Source organism: Melanostigma gelatinosum (assembly GCF_949748355.1).
Source record: "Melanostigma gelatinosum genome assembly, chromosome: 19".
NCBI lineage: Eukaryota > Metazoa > Chordata > Actinopteri > Perciformes > Zoarcidae > Melanostigma > Melanostigma gelatinosum.
The window spans coordinates 19,198,792-19,220,523 of NC_136652.1; the positions used below are offsets into that span (position 1 = coordinate 19,198,792).

Below are 21,732 nucleotides of genomic sequence, written 5' to 3' on the forward strand. Positions count from 1 at the left end.
CAGTAGGCACAAAGATCAATCAAATATGTCTCAAATATTGACGGTGAGATAAGTGCTGACGTCAATGTTCCTCATCAGTGCATCGTGTAGCCCTGTTCTCTCTATTACTGGGCTGCCTGGGTAATAATAGCTATCCTGGAGAGGATGTTACAAAATCAAGGTTTGCATTCTGGAGCAGAGGTCGACAGTTTAATTGGAAGTGCAAATTGCGTTCACACGTATCCCCATCGTGGATTGAGCCATGGGTAAAGTGTGCATTTAAAGGAAGGGAGGATGGAAGCAGAGAAGACTCAGAGAGCGTAGGGGGTGGCTAACGGCGCTCTTTTTCCAGTTGCAATGTATTGTTAGAGCCACACCTGGAGGAGAGCAACAATTATCATCACTGAAGTGTTGTTTTTACTCTACGGAGCGTCTTTCACACCAACCGGGACGCTTCCGCTGCGCGCTACTGAACCAGCTAAGCTAATGCTGCCCATTTCTTTGTTAAGAAACATTGACTTGACGGCGGCAGATGCCATCTGTTGGTGTCAGAGTAAGCGGCTCCCTCTCGACCTTTCCCTCTCCGTCTCTGCTGCTGGCTGAGTGTCTGCAGAGAATACCCCCGTCATTATATTCACCCTCCAGCCACACTTACCCTTGCTGTGCAGACACACTCTCGCATCGTTGATCCCTCTCTTTGTCTAAGCAGCAAACACTGTGCTCACATATAAATCTGGACCAGTGAGGGTTGAGCTGCGTTGTATTTGAAGCCGAGAGGCTGATGGAGCGGGGTTGATTTTATCGGCACAGAGAGCAGAGGACGATGTCGGGCCTTCAATGAGCCGGTTAGTCGTGTCACAGGCCAGCAGAACGGAGCGTCCGTGCTGATAAAGTGTAGCATGGAGTAGGCTTTATATGCAAGCGCTCACCCAGTGACCTAAGGATAACGATGTCCTTCTACAAAACATTAAACTAAGACTGAATCAAGTCTACCGTATTTAGTGCGACTTAAGTTGACTTCTTACCACAAGACGTCAGACAGTAGTTGAAGCTATATTCTTGATGATTGAATTGCACACTTAATCAATCAGAAATGTTACTCACTGGAATCCTTCCTTCCCTCTTTATATCACAAAACAAGCTGCTTCAGCACATTTAGATGAACACAAAAGTGTTTTTGGTTTTTGCTACTTTGGAGGAGCCATCTTCTCTCTGCGTCTGGATTACATTTAAAAGATGCAGTTCCTTTGATGCCTCCTCGGTCTGGATGCAGTCTCAAGTGACTGTCACGTCCATATTTTCAATGAATGTCACGGTCTGAAACCAGCCGAGGGTCGGACAGCGTTTCAGGGTGCTGGAGCCGTGCAAACACTCGCAACAGAAATCGATGTGAGTACAGGTACTGGTGGTGCATGACTGCTGCTGCTATGAATAGCATTTATGGAGCCAACGGAGGTTCAATGATACTTTTGTCATAACAGAGTTATGAACTTATTACAGGACCGCTCTGTATATGATATTGAGAGCATTAATATAACCGTTAAAACATATTTGATATGTAAAGATATAGCGGAATGTCTACCTGAGGAGAATTTTTTATTTTTTTTTTATCAAAAAAAACTGCTCAAAGCAATTTCTATCACATGTAATCAAACTCATATTGTTGACCTGAGCTTTGTCACTGTATTGTATTTACAGATGTACACACATACAGATACACCATTACATGCAGGAGCAAATGCAGTTTCCTTGTTGTACCAAACACATGTTAAATAAACTGAACATGAAGCACGTCCATCCTCATGTTCTCCCTCATTGACTACAAAGAGGGGAACTTTGTTTCCGCCCATCGTATCTTTGCTGACATGCAGCCACATCAGAACATAATGGAAAACAGCAGGGGAGCGTTGCAGTGATTGCCTTTTCTTCTTCTAAATTGACCCCTCGCTAAGGCCCGCCCCCCCCCCCCGCTGCTACTCCGTCAAGCTGTCAGAGCTGTGTCACCATGGAGCCACGCTGTCACTGAATAAAAATCATCTCATTTTGGGAGAAAATGAAAAAGCGATTTCAGAGAGAAGCAGACATGAAGGGTTCACAGTGTGTGTTTGAAGATACAGGATGTCAAACTGATTCAGCAGTGAGAAACAGGTTAAAAAGATAAAAGACAGAAACTACAAAGCTACAGATCACAGTGTCAAAGTCAGCAAACACATCACCTGATGATTGAAACGGAAGAAAATGAAATTAGGAACAACACTGTTCCTGTACAGCCGGGTAGATCTTTATTCACCGTTACACTCATTAAAAAGTAAAAGCAGCATTCAGTCTATACAGTCTGTGATGCTTCAGGACATATCGTATTTTTGCCATTGATGCTTTGCTCTTCATAGAAATAGCTGCATGTTGGTGATCTCGCAACTGTAAAACGTGTAAGTTGGTTACTTGTAGGATTCGAGCCATTAGATTAGACTTGTGAACCTCTCTAAAACAAAATCATCTTTTGTTTGTTTAAACAATAACAGCTCCACCCGACAGTATTACAGTGGTAGTCTCCTATTCATCATCATATGCTTAAATACTTACAGGGTACTAGCAATGAAGCAAATATAATTTGGGGCTCTCCTAAAATAAAGCTTAGTGCTAAATTAATCAGGCCCAGCTAACAGACAGCCTGCATGCTACACACATTACATTATTAATACAGATCGCATCATTAAAACAGAACATATTGGAGAGAGCAATCACCTCTCAGCCCCATTACAGCTTCCAGCTTGGCATGAGCGAGCATGCAGCAGCAGCCACGCAATCTACTTATCAATGAGCGACGTCTGGCTGTCCATCGGACAAAGCTGCACATCAGTCTCGTATGAAAGACACGGTGGAACAACGGGACTCTTTCGTCATTCATCGCGAGTCCAATAAAATGTCTGTCGTTTCCAGCTCACGATGCAACGTCAAACACTTTGAATGCCTGAGTGGCAAAATAAGAGCCGTATGGATATCTGAGCCAAATATTATATGGCAGGAAAATCCTAAGCATCCCTCGTCTTCTTGAGAGTTGTTTTTTTGGTTTACATAACTTGTCATGTCGGCTTACAGGCAGGATGAAGCCATACGTTTCATACACATTATGCATGCACGAATCAATTACTTTAATGCAGACTTAGTTATAAATATGCAATAATGAACCAGATGCTGTGGAAATAAGAAACTCGTATAACAGAGGCAGCCTGTGTTATCTGGTAACAGATCCTTGTGATCAATTGCTACTAGACGGTCGCCAGCTGTGCTGTTAGACAAACAGGGACTAAATAAAAATAACCCAAGAAAAAGAAGTGTGTGTATAGCTGCAGAGACCAATCGCAGCGAGCAACCCCCCAAAAACTCACCAGTTCAGCATCAATAAGGTTCAGTGGGAGAAGCTCATGTCTTGGCCTGCAGAGACAAAAAAGGACATGCGGTAAGAAGGGGAGAGAATTTCATAATTCCAGAGGCTTGTACCTGGACTTACTTGGACGAGGTCTAAAACGCTGACACAGTAGGACGAGACGAACCACACAGAGAGACGAGCACATACCACGTCCCTCTACTCTCCTGCCAAGAAAAACATAAAGTAAATCACAATATCGACACACAGCTTCACAGCAGACTTTAACAATGAGGGCAGGCATGTCGCGGGGCTGTGATTCAACATGTTTTTGACGTACTACCAACACGTCGCCTGTCAGTTGGCCTGCCAGGCTGCTGGTCTGTTGGCCTATCAATCCATCTGGCTGGCTGTGTCTGCGCTTCCACACTCTCAGATCTCTCTGCGAGGGCTTCAAACATACGCGAGGATGACGGACGGCTTCGTCAAGAATGCTGTGATAAAATCCCGATAGCCCCGGCAAAACAAACAAGGGATGAAACTGAGGACAGCCGAGCTAATCACGACCAGAGCCTCCTAGTTATGGAGAACAAACAGTGGGAAATAAATGAAACGAAACCAGCCAGCCGTTAAAAAAGAAGCAAGCAATCGAGATGTACAGGAAATTGGCAGGCAGAGCGATGGACTCCAACAAAGTCTCTCTAGTACAAACCTTTAACCGCCAAGCAATTCAATGTGAAAGTGCACAAAGAGACAAGAGATTGTTCTCACTTCATTACCGTTTGAACCAAACCAGACAGCTACAATCAAACTCCCCGTAGAAACACAAGACTCCCAAAAGACAACACTGGGCAATGTGTGCCCGAGTCAGTTCATAGCCAAATCAACCAAATGCTGTATGAATGGCTGCAACACACTGGCATGAGTAAACACTGAATCTGGAATAAATGCTGAGCTTGGCACGTGTTGCTTTACTTTCCTCCATCTCAATCGCACGCTGTCATTTCATCCAAGATTCAAAATCCATTTTTTGTCGTTAGCGTTAGCGGTGACTCAAAGCAAAGATATTGTACTTCTTTCTGGCTAAATGCACCGAGCTATTGAAGAAAATAATGCAATTTGCCTTCAATCATCTCCAATTCTGAGCAGTAAATTAAATCCCACTGCCACTGCCTGCATTGCACAGACGTACACGTACAGGCTATTCACTTTAAGCCAGACGCGTCAGGATGATTTCACTCCGTTTGGAGCAGAACAGCAGCCACGCAAAACTTTAAAAATATCAGCAACACCAAAACAATCATTTTAAAATGTAATAATTTTCCAGCATGACACTGCCTCTAATCATTAACACGAATACGAACGGGTGATAATCATGATCATAATACAGTATTAGGTTAAAAAGTATCGGGATTATCATTAAAGCCCTAATAATGCAGCTATCCTCTTACCAGAAAGCGCGCAACAGGAAGGCACGGTGCAGTGCCTCCTGAGAACAACCAAATAATTCTATCAAAGGCACTGAAAACTAAGTGGACCACAAATATTACACTTACGTCATCTGGTCCCAAAAACAAATGTAATAACAAAACACCTGCACACCCCTCAGTTCGCCTTTAAGCTTCTTAGGCCACCGCTCTTCATCAAAATGCCTCACAGTCCATGTTTAAGCCTCAGGTAAGGGATTGTTATTTTGTGAGGGAGGGTAATGTTTGCGCCTGTAATCACTAGTGAAACGCTTAAGCTGCAAAGTCAATAAGCCAGAGCAGAATTAGTTTCTCTTCACATAATAGTTGCGATCTTTCATGGGCAGCAGCGGGCACAGGCTTGAAGGAGAGGTGGGGGACAACCTTCAGTCATTTTTCCAATGACGGCCTCTGTGGTCCCCGACAGCCCGGGGAGATTAGATATGGAGGCCAAACAACATTAAAATGAACTATAACACACCTACATTACAAGAACAAAACAGGCTTCCTCTGCAAATATGGCTCATCATATATAAGGAGACACACCAGGTCGGTGTGAACAGGTGGGACAGCGGAAACCAGCTCGTTAAGGCACCAGCTACTGTACACACATTCATTCATTCATTTTAAAAGCTGACAAGTCAAGTGAAACCTTGAACAACTGAAAACATGATGGGCTATTTGCACAGTAAATAAGCCTACGGAGTTACCGGCAGGTTATTCCTGAACAAATAACCTTCTCTACCTTCTGGGTGTGTGCGATAAAACTGTTTTTGAAAATAGACATCTGCTTTCTGACTCTTAAACTAAGAAACGCTGTCATTTGTACCGGTTTTTTTTTTTTTTTACGAGCATGTCTTCCCCTTAATAAAAGGAACGGGAAGTCCCAAAAACAATAAACTGATATTGATTTAACTGAGAAACGAAGTCATGATATCAGCAGTGAAATGCAATATTCAACCTCTTTCTCAACAATTAATTTGACGACAATTCACTGAAAACAAATCTAATATAACCTCATACTTTTAACATCACACTGCTCATTTGCCAAACACTGATATTACCTTAAAGATGGACTTGTATTAATGCAAAATAAACACTAAAACACAGTGAATCATGCATACATTGCAGCCGCAGCTCCAAGATCCACTGCCTGCACGACCAGCAGTCTTTGAATGCACCAGTTTAACAGATTAAATGAACATTACAGTAACATTATTTTGCAGGCTAATAGGGTGTACATGCTACGTGTGCAGCAAGCCATAATGCACACACATTGATGTAAATAAAAAGACATTTGTCCGTTGACTTTTTATGGCCACGGCGCAGTTGCGGGCACTGTGGCTGTCATCTCGGCCGGGGCTGGCTGTGTGATCTGTCCCGCTACAGCTAGCTCCACGAGGCTAACCCTCCCAGCCCGCTGCAAGCATCAATAACCCCGCTGCGTTTCACAAAGTCTCCGTTTGAGTCGTATTTACCTGGAGGAGAAAGCCGCAGCGACGTGCAAAGAGCGAGAGTAAATTCGATATCAATTTGCTAAAGGGTCCATTGTAACGCGGCTGGCTAGCTAGCTAGCAATTAAGCTACTGTCTCCAGCTGTGTGTGTGTGTGTGTGTGTGTGTGTGAGGGAGAGAGGGAGGGAGACAGGGAGCGCGAGAGAGAGAGAGAGAGGCATTGAGAGGATGTCTGAATGATGAGAGCCGGATTTGGAGAGTGAGCCTCTGCAAAAGCGAGCGTGATGGAGTTTAAATAATAAAAATAAAAAGGTCCCGTCTCAACACTGCGTCCGTGCAGCAGCAAAACAAACATTATATTCAACGGCGTGCAGCCCACCGTTTAAACTCTGAATATTACCGAAGCAGTTATATGAGAGAGACATTTCAGAAGGTCTTACGTGATTTCGGTGTTGTTGACAGGGTTTAATCCGACGGGGCGGAAAAGAAATGATGCTTTTGCAGGATCCGGGGTTTTCCTCTCAGTGGCTGGTCTGTGTGTCTTCCAGCTGCGTCTCTGTCCCGTGTCTCCCTTCTTCCGACTGTCTGCTCTGTTTGTCTCCCTCCCGCTGCCGGAGTGTCCCGGTGCTCTTGTCCCACTCGCCCTCCAGTGGAGAATGAACGGCCCTGGTGGTGAACTCTGATTAGGAAGCCCTGTTCAGCTGCTGCAAGCGCATCCCCCCCTCCTCTCCCCACACCACCGCCACCAAATGTGCCTGCGCGTAAGCGTTTGCGTGCGTGCATGTGCGCTATAATGAGTGAATGAGTGTGCGTTGACAGAGTGAGTCATCCAGCAGAACCAGACCCAGCTCCTCCCTGCTTCTCCAACAGCTGACTACCGAAGCTGCCATGCGTTGATCGGGGCACACACCGCCTCCCTTTATAAACGCTTCTCTGTTGTTTTTCTTGATATAGCGGCTGTCTGTCTGACTCTCAGCAGTGACTTCATGGCACTTTATTTTATTTCTATCTATGCATCACCTCATGTAATATTAGTCTCCTTATTGTAGTAATGTAGCAGTGGGATCATCACTCACTGCATAGTCACGTTCAACTGAATTAGAATAAAGTCAGTTACCCTATAAGACGGTAAAGTTAGAAGCTTTTTCTATATATATTTTTTAGAATATTATTATTTACCCTTTTTTATTGACATAAGACTTTTGCTTTGATAGATTTTGGTATAAATCAGCAACAGGATGGACACATTAAATATAACTGCAAGTCTTAAAGTGGCAAGAAAGTGCACTTTGGGAAGCTTTAGTAAAGTAAAAATATATCTTTATCAGTGGAAAGAAATGGTGACGCATTTGCCTTTCAAGGCTATTGCAGCGATTTAGTGTTGGTCATCTATAAAGTTGTGTTAAAAAGAATGGTCAAAACCGATTGAGGCAGAGATATCCTAAATTTCCCTTTAGGCATTAGAACCTCCCTGTCAGGTCGAAGCGTACATATTTCAAACTGTACTCCTAGTTTATAGCACCGGCGTTGTGTTAAAAAGTCGTCTTTATCAGGGTTATCTTTTCTTCCTCCAGAGCCAGGGAAGAAATTATACAACTAAGTAGGACCCCCCATCACGGGTAAATTGGTGTTTATTTGTAAAATCGATGGAGTACCCCTGCAAACACTGATTCATTTATCGTTTTGCAATCCCTGTGCCACCGAATACGGTAGTAGACTCTCCATCCATCCATTATCTTTAACCGCTTATCCTGGACAGGGTCGCTGTCCAGCGGGGGTCCAGCGGGGACGCTGGAGCCGATCCCCGCTGACAATAGAAGGAAAATCCATCTGATACGGTGCGTGCTCTTGCATTTCTGTGCTTATGAAGATTGTCTGGAAAAGATGTGGTGAAAGAATGGCGAGGACAGAAAGGGACACTGTGCTTTTCCTCACCTCTCGAAAGAGGACATTTTTCAGTTTCAGGACATCATGTTTGAATAACTATCAGAATTGGACCCTAAAGGTAAGGTTTAATGTCAGCATTACTTCAGGGTTATGTCTTGGATTTAGGATCATACTGGATTCGATTTGTATTTGGGTTCGATTAGAACATTTAGGGCAAAGTGGAAGGGGTTAGGGTTTAAGGCCAAGGACTGAAAGTAGTCAGTGAAGCTCCTTTCAAGTACTACAGCATGTTTTTCAATGTCTCCATGCATTTGTGTGTCTATCTGTGTATGTGTGTGTCTGCATAGTGTACCTTCCAAGCAGCACCCCGGGGTCCTCTCCTCTTCTTCTGTCCTGGTGTGCCTCATTAAAGCCCAGTTACAGGACACCTCCTCTTCTTCCCCAGCAGCAGATGGACAGACGCAGGGTGGTAATATTCCTGGGAGCTTGTTTGTATAACCCTGGGAATGTTATTTAAAAAATCGCTCTCCTTCTGTCTTGAACTCAGGGTTAATTAGCTCACTTCCTAGTTGCCGGTATGCATGGAGGCCTCTGAATGGTCACAGAGGTTGTTATGGGCGACCGGGCTTGTCTTATCTCCTGTTGCCTTTTGGGATTCTGCTGAGGAGCTGAGACTGAGAAGGACACAGTGTTTATGTAGTCTGGAAAACACACACACACACACACCGCCAACATATGCACTACGGCTGAAAAATCCCACTCTAAAGCACATGAAGGCGAGCTGTGGGGGCATAGTTTCCAACACTCACACGACGCGTAACAAGCGTTGTGTGGAAATGTGTTGAAGATTAAAAAACGTGTTATCACTGGGCATGCTCAAAGCAAAATAGTGGCAGCAGACATACTTGTGTGTGGCTTGCAGGGATTTTTTCCCCCTCCAAAATAAAGTGATTCATTTGACTTTTTAGGCACAAGATGTATAATACAAACATGTGCAAATACTGTATATTCCCACTTGTTTAGTTATGACATGAATAGTCATGCATTGCCAGCCAAGAAGTCCACCATGTTGGACATGTGAGTAGTATCATGGCAACTTTGCTTAACACATATGTTGTGAAATAAATAACAATCCTGTTTGATCTCGTGCTCCCTTACTTAAAGGTGCAGTGTGAAGGATTGGGCGACATCTAGTGGCGAGTTTGCAGATCGCAACCAACTGAAACTTCTCCCGTGTGCCGAGCGTGTAGGCTGACGTAAAATTGCGAAAACGCTGAATGTAGATATAAACGGCTCATTCTAAGGTAATGGAAACACAACTATTCCTGTAAAGAAAGAACAGGTATTGACATGATATTCCATCTCTGCCAATAGATCCTGATGCTCCACGCTGTTCCTTTAAAGCGTTGACCAGTGACTCAGTCATGGAAGTGTTTGATTTCATGTTCCTCTCAGGGTTATTTCAAAGAAACTGTTTCCTAGGAGATGAAGAAGTAGGTCATCGAGGCTTGCCCCCGCTTCCCTGAGTGTGACATACATACCGTACATATACACTCACCGACATACACACAGTACATACATGCCAAGTCGCCCCACAGGTGCTGCCAAACACACTCTCTATAGCCGGGTTTCTCACACATGTGACCTGCTTTCTTCTAATGTAGTTATTTCTCTATGTTGTCCTCTTATTCTCTTCCACCAGCATCATTATCCAGTCGTCACTGCGTTACAAAGACGGTGGTTTGACATTGAAGTCTCTGTTTCAAGTAAAATAATAAACCACGAGGAGACAACGACATGTGACAAATGCGATGGCAAACAAAAATGCAAATGCAACCCACAATTAAGAACAAGAGAACATGATTGAACACAACAAGGTGACGGAAATGCTGAGGAAATAAAGAGATGTGTGAATGACAGTAAAAACATACCACATACACAGACGTAAAAGGTTACGCCGTAAAAAACTAAAACACAATTCTATTCAATAACAAATCAAAAGACACACAATTCCACTCCAGAAAAGTACAATAATAGCCACATTTATTTTAATTACAGGCAAATTCCCTTTACACTATATCTTTTTTTTTTAATCAGCTTCATGTTTTATCCTTTATGTCGTACATACATTTGCATGGGTGGGGGGGGGCTTTTAAATAAAGTGGTTCAAGACTAAAAAGAAGGATGTCTCGCATTGCTTATGAGACGCATGTCAAATACTGCTCATCACAAGCATTACTCAGTAGTGGTACTGTACTTAAAAGTGCACACGGCCTATTCAATATCAGACAGCTTCATATTGTATCATATAATGGCAATTTAAACAATGATGCATTTCACACATTCAACATCAAACAAGGCAAACCTATTCAAAGGCACAGGACTCTCACATCAATATCGTCTTTTTAAAAAGTAGCTTGTATACTTTACACGTCAGGTAATCCTTCACATTCAACTTTTTTTGTTTTTTTGTTTCAGCTGAAATATGATTTGATATCAAATGACCCGTGAGCTAAATGGCACTGGACAGTTAGGGAAGTTAAAAACACTTCCTCATGGTTACTGAATGGGCACAGTGTCTTACATAAAGAGGAGATAGTGGAGTTACTCATTCGATCAATGCTGGTGCTTCATAGATACAAACGTTTGGGCGTCCGTTTGAACACAACTGAACTATTTCCACCGCTTCAAACTACAGCTACCAACTGTGGGTGAACGCCAGCGGGCGACAACTGCTGTACCTCGGGCATCTGCTCTGTTTACTGAGGAACTGAACACACATTCCACTGTAGGTACACAACGAGCCAGTTCAGAGGAAGGTCGCTTCTATAAAACTACAGCAGGATCCTCTTCTTCTCTTTAAATGTCCTGGTTTGATTGTTTCAGTCCACGGCGATGAAGGTACAGAATACAACGTGCAACCTGTAAACTCAGCCCACTCTCATGCCACCGCTTTGTCACGACCCTCAGCGTCTGATACCAACGCGCAAGGCGACCGTTGGCGTCTGTATGAGACGTGCCGGGCTTTGTAGTAACTGCAATGTAACCCCGTGCTCCGGGAGTAAGATAACGTAGTATAAAGACGGATAAAAACACGCACAGGGGGGACGGGAGGAAGGTGGATTAGTCAACAAACACTTTCAACCTGGAGACCGGTGTTCCAGACACTGTTTTAAGTGATGTCCGTGACTGTTTTCCGTACTTATGTTGCACTGTTTAGTTATTTCAAGCCCAACCATGATGTTTTTTCTCAACCTAAACCTAAGCTGGGCCACTCAGTCCGTTACGAAGTGACGCTAAGAGGTCGGTTGGGATGAGTTGCGATGAGAACGTGTTTGTTAACTCGAGTCAGCTTCTGTTGGATCTATGAGCAGGGTGTGTTGTCACATATTTTAGTGCCGTCCAGCAAACGTCACAGTGATGTATCACGCCACACTGGGGCCACACTGCTTTGCAGGTTTAGTTTAAATGTTTCCGAGAAAATAGATTTACATTTAATACACATCTCTGCTACAGAGCTACTGTAACGTTTACAGTTGTTCAAATACATGCAGCTACTGTACAACACGCTTTCTCTTCACTTCCTCTCTGGGGCGGAGTCACCCGCAAACAATGCAAACTTGTTAAAAACTAGCCAAACGAAACAATAATTAAAAAGAAATGACAGTGCATAATATTACCATGTCAAATATCATAAAAACCAAATCATGGTTAAAAAAAGTGATGGGTTTTAAAGTAAAATAGCAGCAACACATAGGCTTTAGTTCTGTGGGGACAAAATGGAGAAGCAGCAAGCTACCAGGGCCTCTGGGTTAAAGTAAGAGAGTTACGGAGTTACATAGGGAGTGCAAATAACTGAGGGGGAATCTAACTCTTATAAAGATGGAAGCTTTAAAGGCTGACTATGCAGTGGTTTCTTTACAGTACAAGTTGACTCCACTTCAATGACAACGTCCACTGTAAGTAAATGAAAAACCGTGGCACCACACACCTCACGAACCACCGCTACTGTCAATATCATGAGCATAAAAAATAATAAAAAACAGAAACTACTCTCTCTGTGCAATAGTTCAAGTAAGTTATTTCCTGCAAATAGTTAGTGCTTTGTAACACATCCTGTGGCCGTACCGAAAGACACGACAACGTAAAGGTAAAATATAAATACACAAAAAAGTTACGATTTACATGAAACGGTTTTCCGGACAAGACTGCAGTCTACGCAGAGAGGACCTCTACTCACCAGTTCAGGCTCAGATTTGATCTAATCCTCCCATTGGTTACAATTAGGACCAAAGTCGGGGCAGTCTCATCCCAGAGCTGTGGTCACAAACACATCCACCAATCAGTGTCCCAGTGTGAAGCAAAGCGCCGCGGTTGAATCTCTAAAGGGGCGTGTCGTAGACTCGCTCCGACGAGCCCTCCTCCGTGTCGTCCTCCGAGTGCGACGCCTTGTGGTTGAGCTTCTCCGTCGTTGAGGAGGCCACGAGGTTTCCGTGGACCCCGTCGTCGCTAAGCTTGGCGTTGCTGCTGTCCTGAACAAACTCCTGGATCTCCACGGGTAGCCGGCGAAATTTGTCCTGGTACTCCTGGTCCAGATCGCTCTGTAGCTGCGGAGGACAAACACGTCAGCCGCGAGTTATTACACGAACGCAACCATAAGATCAAAGCTGTGATTTGAAATGTGTTAGATACATTTAATGATGTTCAAGAAGACAGAAGACAGAGCAGATTGTGTCCATATGATCACACACCTAACTTTTCAGTGTGCTAGTCACGTTAGCTTATGACCGGAACACCAAATCCCTGCGGTGGCTGTGAAAGTTTAACAAGCTGCAGTACTGCCAATGTTCTCTTGAGCAGGACTTTTAGCTGTCACCTATTTTAGTTGAGCTGCTCAACAGCCAAACGTAGAAGATAGTGGTTGTACTGGGAAACACACAGTGCTATTTATCTTTTAATGAAAATCATTTCGGCTCAATTTGTCCCTGTGGTATTGAGTTGCGATATTTCTTCAAAGTGTTGTATGACAGTTAGAAAGTATTGTGACAACACTAATATGAAGCAGGATCACTTGACCTTTCCAGCGTACATAACAGCGATGAGAGCAGATTTGAAAGTTGAACGGCTCAATTCACTTATTTGCATCAACTCCTCTGCAGGCAAAGTAGTTCTGAGAGGAGAATAACGTGAACAATCAGCCATGGAAAGCGCTCAGTAACCGCCACACGTCATGGACCTGTTCAATCCAGCGACGTCAGCAACAATCAGGCTGTTTTTATTGCAAGAAAAGAAACAAATATGTTTTCCATTTACAAGATATGCATATGCATATTCTAATTCACCCTTTGTCCACATAACAATGTTGATTAACGGAACAAGAACTCCAACACAGTGCACATTGTTTTGCATGTGCTGAGGTACAGTTCATCCTGTAGATTATTCCCATTACTGTTAGTTGAAGATTATTTTCATAGGAATTTGTCTATATTCCATGACTTACAATAATACATACACCATAAAAAGGTCCTTCAGGTACCTCGGGCCTCTCAGGTAGACAAGGATCCTCCCTGCGTCCGTGCAGATATAAATACACTCCCCCCCCCCCCCCCCCCTCACTGAGAAATCGAAAGGAGGACCTATTTTCTCCCAGGCATAGACGCCTCCAATGATTACAGATGACAAGATTGTATTCATTTCATTGTAAGCCAATAATTGCTGTAATGCTGATTTCTCTGTTTAACTACTCGGCTGGCTCCCGCGGGAGAGCAGTAATTAAAAGAAAAGCCGGTAAGATGAATGGTGTCAAGAGTTTCGCAGCTCAATACAGTCACGTCAGCATTATGAGAGATCGAAAAATACCCCCGGGTTCTGGGAGGATGTATCTGGGATCCATATTTCATCTTAGAGGCCTCTGTCATTCCAATAAGGGCCCACTTCAGCCTCACACCCAACATCCAACTCAGACGTAAACAAATCACAACAGAAAACGCATCGCGGAGGAAAAAGACACGGTTGGATGAACGATGCTGTAAACTCCTGCACAAACGTCAGACAGAGAAAGCTACGAAACACAACTTCTCATCCGCACCCAGCCTCAGATCAATACAGCGGAAGCCTGGGATCGTCCTGGAAATATTCCCGAGAACACTCAACAATGAGAGAGAGGAGAGGAGTCTGCTTTCTAATGTTCTGCCCTCTCCACTTCACTTCATCAGATGGCACATCCAATTCGTTTAGGAGTGCTGCTTTGCAAAATGAGAACACTTGATTGTTACAAAGTATACTTGCCTTCACGGCATTTGAACGCAGCACTCTGCTGTGAATTCGATTGATGTTAAATCCGGTAGATTATGATTATGTATGTGTGTCGTTGGCTCAGATTCCTGCGCTTGTTCACTTATTATTTGATCATATACTTCCTGATCTAAATCAGGATTTTAATTTGTTAATGCTTATAATACTGTTGAATGAAGCAGTTTGGCATATTTTGTTAAATCGAATAAAACATGTTTAAAATATGTTCATAATACCAAAGTAAAGCTTTTAAAAAAGTGATGTTTTTAGTATATCATGCAGAAACCTCAGTTTAAAGAAGACCTCCACTAATTATAGCAGATCTTTATCGAGACTTCAGCTCAAATGGAAAAAGGTTGTGAGCAGAATTGCATGCTGAGAAAGTGAAGTTCACTGATGTGCCTTGTCTGAGTCTGTCTGTGTGTTGCTGAGTTCTAATTTTAGCAAAGCATTTTCACCGTGTTCAATACATATCTGTGTGAACATTCACACACAGATAACTCCACAGACACCCACACTTCTTCCGTTTTGTCTGAGGAACCTGCCACTCTTACTCGTCTCTGAGCTAAAATCTCAGCATGAAACTACATTCTCAAAAATGAAAAAGTGTGTGCATCGACAAGTGACAATGACAAACTTTGAGAGAAGCGCAGACGGCCAGATAACACTCATGTCTGCCTCTGTGGGAAATGAAGGAGCTCTTGACTCGTGTCTTCTGAATGCTTTGAGTGGTTACAGCAGAGCCCCCAGAGTTATAACGCCCCCACAAACACAGCATCTTAAGGTCACTTTCCCTGAAACAAGTCTCTCTCTCTGCCTTTCTTTCTTCCCTTCTTTCTTTCTTTCTTTCTTTCTTTCTTTCTTTCGTTCTCACTCTCTCTGTGGGTCTCACGGAGCGGACATCCAGCACATCACAACCAGATGGCTCGAGATGCACCACGGCTCTTCTCTCTCTCTCCCAGCTCTGCAGTGCGCATGACCTACTTAGGGGTGGAAGAGTCTGCACACCGTGTGTGTGTGTGTGTGTGTGTGTGTGTGTGAGTGTGTGTGTACATGTGGAGCTTGCCTCTACCCTGCCTGCTGAGGCACAAACACCCTCTGATTAAAGCTGTCATCTTTCTCCCATGCGATGACACCCTGGCACATGTGAAGGCGGTGGGAGTGAGATGGAGGGGGAGGGGTGCAGATGAGTCTCAGGGGCGCCAGGCAGATCTCAGACGTGCGCATGTGTCTATCTGCATGTGATCAACGGCTCCGAGGCGAACACCGACGGTCTTCTGTTGGAACTTTGGTGCTGAGCGATGAGGACGGCCCTTTACTTTCACCGAGGGAACAGCTGGAGTTATAAAAGAAATCTCAGAGAAAGTTGGATTGGAGAACAACCAGAGAGGACTTCCCCGAATTTATGACTTCATGGTCTACAACTTCCATCTGACCTCTTAAGAGTTGGGCAGTGAGGAGATTGGAATACAGGAAAGTGGATGGAAATTCAGATTTACAGAATTCTTTTCATTTTCTTTCAAAAGCCTCAACATTTAAAACCGTAATAAGGTCAACTGTGACGCTTTAACACTAGCCAACTACCTGGCAGAAAATAATGGTTGTTTTGAAACTGAACAGCACCCAACACACAAAAGCAACGGTAGAAATCGCACATTTGCTCGTTTATTCAGTGTGTTGCATGCATGCAGTATATACACGTGTGTGTGTGTGTGTGTGTGTGTGTGTGTGTGTGTGTGTGTGTGTGGTCCAGTTTCTGTTTGGACTCCAACCAGCAGCGGTTATCCAGCCAGCTTTTAACTCTGTCCTTCATCTCTGAAGACCTGTCATCTGTCAACAAACCACACACACACACACACACACACACACACACACCCACAGACACACACACACACACACACACACACACACACACACACACACACACACACACAGACACACACTTCTGCCTTTCTTAAAATACAGCATTCAGTGACCTTCTTCACCAGCTGTCCTCGTTTTGAGAAGCTATCAAGGGAAGCAGAGAGGGCCTCCAAAGAGCCAAATTAATTCTTTGCTTTGAGTCGTGACATAACGCCAGCTGCAGCGCCACCAAAAAAAGCTTTCAACCGGCAACGGCTTCAGTGTGTGGCTACATCAGCTCTGCCTCGACGTGTAGTCACATTAAGGAGGTCTCAGGGAAAGGTGCTTTTCTGTCTTTGTACACATGTGTTGTCCAGCTGCTGCTCCCGGCCTTCAGATACACTGCGTATCCAAACACAGCCCAATTAGGCTAAAACCAAGATCCCATGTCCAAGAGATGAGACAGGGTCACCACCCTGTCAGCACCACAGGCTTTTTGAAGAAAAAGGAGCTCTGCCGTGCTGTGCATGTAAGATGTGTGTGTGTGTGTGTGTGTGTGTGTGTCAGAGCCCTTTCCTGACTCCTCTCAAATAAATCATCCGTTGCTTTGCAGGAGTTTTTCTTCGATTCCTCGCTTAAGATTCAGGAATTTAAAAAAAAACACACTCCTGCATACCTCCACAATGCATGTAGAGCAATGAGTGTTTCCCTTAAAAGGATCGGTTCGAAAGGGAAGGCCGGCTGCGAAATGTGTCGGTGGTGTTTGTATGTGGATGACAACTGAAAGATGCTACATGTTGCATTTGTATGTCATTGTGAATTAATATATAATTACTGTGGACACGTAAGAGTGATTGGTAGTTTATAAAGTGAGCTTTTTCATTTTTTTTCATGCAAACCTGTGTTAATTGATTGTTTTTTGGCAGCGGAAAAAGCTGTAAACACATTGTTGACATATTATTACTTCATGACGTAATAATTACTTCATGAAGTAATAATAGGTGAGCTATGTGGACACAGGCCCTAACACGTCCTGCAGACACAAAACAACATCAGCATTCATTTGGAGACACGTTTCTGGCAACCTGATGCGTTTATGTCCAATATTCTCGATCGAGGACCGTTTCCAGGGAATGTTCTTTCGACGAGGATAACCCCGGAGAGCTTCTTTACCACATGTGGGCGATACATAACGATCAGTGGAGCACTGATCTAAAACAGCAGCTAGCACAATAGAACAGAAGAGTAACCAAGCGTGCGACATGTAGGCGCACTCACACATACTCAACGGTTTCACTTCACTACCTCTGGTTTGTACTCAGTGTTCCCTGTGGGTATCGTGTGTGTGTGTGTGTGTGTGTGTGTATGGGCACAAGTACATTATTGATGCAAACCCACCAGGCAGAGATGATGCAGATCAAAGTCTGTGATGAGGGAACATGGTGGTCACCCTTACATCACGCAGTGAGAGGGTGAGACGTCGTGACAGAGAGAGAGAGAGAGAGAGACACACACACCTCAGTCCTCCACATCTCCCCCAGTCTGTTTGCTCCCCCTCTCTTCATCCCTCCCTCCTCTTCCTGCTGCTTTCTTCCACTTCCAGTGACCATCCCTGGGATTGCGTCACGAGCACTCAGTTCCAAATTAACAGATTGCAGAGAGTCATGAAGGACAGGGGAGTAGAGGAGGGTATGAGCGGTGGGGATGGGGGGGGGGGGGGACGAGTCGGGGACCCGAGTTTCCATGACGACTGCACAGGACTCCTGCTTGTCGAACAAACGAGCCTGTGTGTGTGTGTGTGTTTGGTTCTGTGTATTGGTTCAAGGCTTGCACAGTGGGGAGACACCATCAGATTTATTTTCCCTTATTATCCAAGTAAGGAAGAATCAGAAAGTCAGAAATTACACACACACACACACACACACAACAACGCACACTGCTGTGAAACATACGGCCTTATCACTATTTAATATTCTCGTTCACAGCCAAAAATGGTGTGTGTGGGGGGATGAGTACTACAGAGGAATTACAATATGGCCTGGTAAGCCTTTAGTCTGGAGGCTGAGACGGAGCCCTTGTCACTAGACGTCTGTCTTATCTGTCCCTTCTTGGTTCAAAGAACGTGGGATCTGACCACATTTGGGATGGTTGGAGAAAAAAGCGCCGAAACAGGTCGGATGTAAAAAGCTTAAAGTCAAACCAAAATAGCTCCTGAAAAGTCCAATTGAATGTAATAAATGGTTACGTTGTGAGAAGGTTTCAAACAGCCCTTATTTTAATCAAGCTGAGCGAACGATCTCAATGACTGGCTTTTCCAATTGATAAAAAGATATCAGCTTTATCCAGCCACTTTATTTCTGCTGTAAAGGTCTATGGAGATTGACTGGCGTTTGAAACTGGCCTCAAGTGGCCATTTGAGGAACTGCAGTCTTTTCCACGTCGGCTTCATTTCTCAGCACTGAAGGTCGCCGCTTGGAAGGAACAGCGTTGGTCTCCTGGTGGGCGTTCTGATTGGATCATTAGCACAACAGTGACACCTGACATGCTGGAAGTGACAACAAACCTCTACACGTCTTTTTTTTCCATCTCTCGCTTCTCATTCACATTTAGCATGTGATCCTCAAACCATCACAAGCTCGGACTTTAAAATCTTACCAACAAAAGTCCGAGCTAGTTCTTTAGGTTGGTATAACACACACACACACACACACACACACACACACACCTCTGCCACTGTAATAGGCTGCTCAGCTCTCAGGGTCTCCACCAGGGATAGTTATAGCTGTCCATTAGTGGCTGCTCTGAGCCCAATGGAGAAACTGGGTCAGAACTGTGTGAGAGAAGTATGTTGTATCCTCCTCTCTCTGATCCATGAAGACTAACGCAGGAACTCACAACAAAAGTATTTTTATATTAGCCCCGCCCTGGCTATTTATGCCCCATTGGAGCGCTCTACATCCTGTTTTTCAGCCCATAATGCATTCTATGTTTACATGTGTGTTGTTGTTTACATCCATGCCATGTACTAAATGACGAATAGAGAGCTGGGTTCAACAACCCTTTGCCTCTAATCGAATTTTGAGGAGTTTCAACCATGCTGAATGGACTGCATTCACAAAGAGCTTCAAATCCGAGAGCCAAGTGCTTCACAAGGGTTCATATTCATCACACTCACACAGACACAGATGGTATCGGAGCCGCCACGCAAGGTCAATGACCGGCTCAGTGGGAGCAGTTTTGGGTTCGGCGTTCTGCTCAAGGACATTTCCAAATGCTAATAGGCAGAGCTGGAAAACAGACTTAACTCGGCTGTATGTAACCAACATGGAAGTGCAGCTGGGAATGAAGTTCAGAACACGTATGCAAAGAGCTGAGCTCCTGTTCGCTGACTCTCCAAAGCTATGTTGACTGACCTGACTGGGACTTGTTACGAGGGGCAAATTGTAATGATGACCTCATGATATTGGTTATGATATTTGATGCACTTCACAGTGTTGACAGCAGCTAAGTCAGAGACACATTGGAAGTGAATAAATAGGTAAATCTGTCAATTAGTAAGTCTTTTCAGCTGCCTTTAAAAGAAAAGGGCATTCTGGGAGGAGTATCTGACAAGGTTAAAGATTAAAAAACAACTGAAACATGAAATCAGGGCAGCCAAAAACTGGCACAACAAAAAACCATGACTGGCGCTGATAAGGATAGTCATGGACTTTTGTATTCTACAGTAAGAAAACTGTTGACAACAGGCACCCCAAGGAGTCGCAGCGATTACATCCTGGTTTCCTTCTTTCCTGAAAGTTTATTGAACATTGTTTTATCACAGGATTTCACTTTAATACCATTTAAAGGGACAGTTTGGATTTTTTGAAGTGGGTTTGTATGAGGTACTTATCCGGTGTATTACCTACGGTAGGTGGCGGTCGGCACGCCCCAAGTTTGAAGAAATAGGAAGAAGTATCAGCACGTTGTCGACAGCAAAACAAATCAACGTCAATTTAAGTTTACACTATATTTAGAATATTTCACTGGTTTACTTTGCAGTCAGACTGGTCTACAGCTGCCGTGATCGGTTAGTTGGTTTGTGTTATTGGGTGACTTTGGTGAATCCGAATGGACCCTTTAAAAGGCAAAGAAAAAACAAATCCAAACTGTCTCTTTAAGCACAAAATCCCACACAGAAATGCATCCTGAACTGGTTATTGTCGCAGCACTGTGGGTAGCATCCTGAATTTTTTAACGAACATAACCCTGGGCATCCTCAGCTGGCTGTCTCCAGAGTCGTGTTCTCTGGCATCTCTTGCATATTTTGCATATAAATGAGTGTCTTAGCATGAGAACAAATTTTGCAGAGATGGTTGATTATTATTTTATAGCCTTTCCTCGGGGGAATACAATTTGCCGATGCCCGGATGTCAATTTAGAGAAGTGATTGCACAACGCTTGAGTGATGGATAATCAGTTACAATTTTGTGGGAAATGACGGTGGTCAACATCTGATTGGAGGAGAGAACAGCAGCGTCTCTTCCTCTCGTCTGAGGAAATGATTAGACCCTGATGATAATCTTTCACACGGCTCATCTCACTTTAAAATCATTGCAATTCTGCTGTTATTGAGAAGAATGCTCTTGCAACCATCAAAAGATGATGACAGTCCCCACAGGATCTCCTTAAAAGGGAGCACTGCCCCCTAATCAGCATTTCAGTCTCACTTCTTCGTTTCTCCATATTGAATGTGAGGTGTTGGGCTGGCCGTCTGCACTGCACCTCCCACACTCAACAACAACTGGTCTCAGATGGAACGAGGAGCCGTCACTGAGAGCGAGTGGTTACGGGGCTGTCTCCAACAGAACACTTCCGATGTATGTCTTCAAAAAGAACGTATGGTTCGTGTGCGCTATGCTCTCCATTTGACAACAAGAGTGAAACATAACGAGGGGATCACACCGGAGTGTCTCTTTGGCAAGCAGATGTAATGTTGATTACGCTGGCAGTGTGTTGCAAAGATTACTACTGCATTAGATCATTGAGAGAAGAAAAAACGACTGTTACTGTCTTTGTGTTTAGTGGATGTTGTAGTAGTACCACATGAGACTATATTAGCGCTATGACTGTGACACACTACATGTCCATAATTAGAATAATGGTACCATATTACAAATATCTTACCAGTGAGACAACTATGCATGCTGATAAGAGTCCAACATTGTGTTACAGCAGTGCCTGAGACATTTATGCTTTCAACAGAACAAACCATTAAGTTGATTTGGTATACTTCGTTAGCAACCCAACATGGTGATGTTCTCTCCCTCTGGTTCTTCCTCAAGGACACATCCACACGTGGGATCAAATACGAGCCCTCCGACTGGGGTGTGATCTCACTAGTCACAGGCCAATCTGCTGTCCCTGTCATATTGTGACGCTGCCATGCTGTGCAGATTACACC

The 21,732-nt window shown here is 44.0% G+C and overlaps 2 protein-coding genes across 3 annotated transcripts in view; both read right to left on the reverse strand.

Moving 5' to 3' along the window:
- Positions 1–6,809, reverse strand: part of plcb4b (phospholipase C, beta 4b) — a 54,018-nt gene extending 47,209 nt beyond the window's left edge. The window contains exons 1-3 of the mRNA XM_079290570.1: positions 6,707–6,809; positions 3,491–3,573; positions 3,369–3,414 (exon numbers count right to left, since the gene is read on the reverse strand). The gene's annotated coding sequence lies outside the window, so the exon portion shown is untranslated. The remainder of the gene's footprint in view (positions 1–3,368; positions 3,415–3,490; positions 3,574–6,706) is intronic.
- Positions 6,810–10,225: 3,416 nt separating this feature from the next.
- Positions 10,226–21,732, reverse strand: part of plcb1l (phospholipase C beta 1-like) — a 90,614-nt gene continuing 79,107 nt past the window's right edge. For both annotated transcript variants that reach the window (XM_079291331.1, XM_079291332.1), the window contains one exon: positions 10,226–12,760. In XM_079291331.1, the coding sequence (XP_079147457.1) occupies positions 12,536–12,760 (225 nt within the window). In that variant the 3' untranslated portion in view covers positions 10,226–12,535. The remainder of the gene's footprint in view (positions 12,761–21,732) is intronic.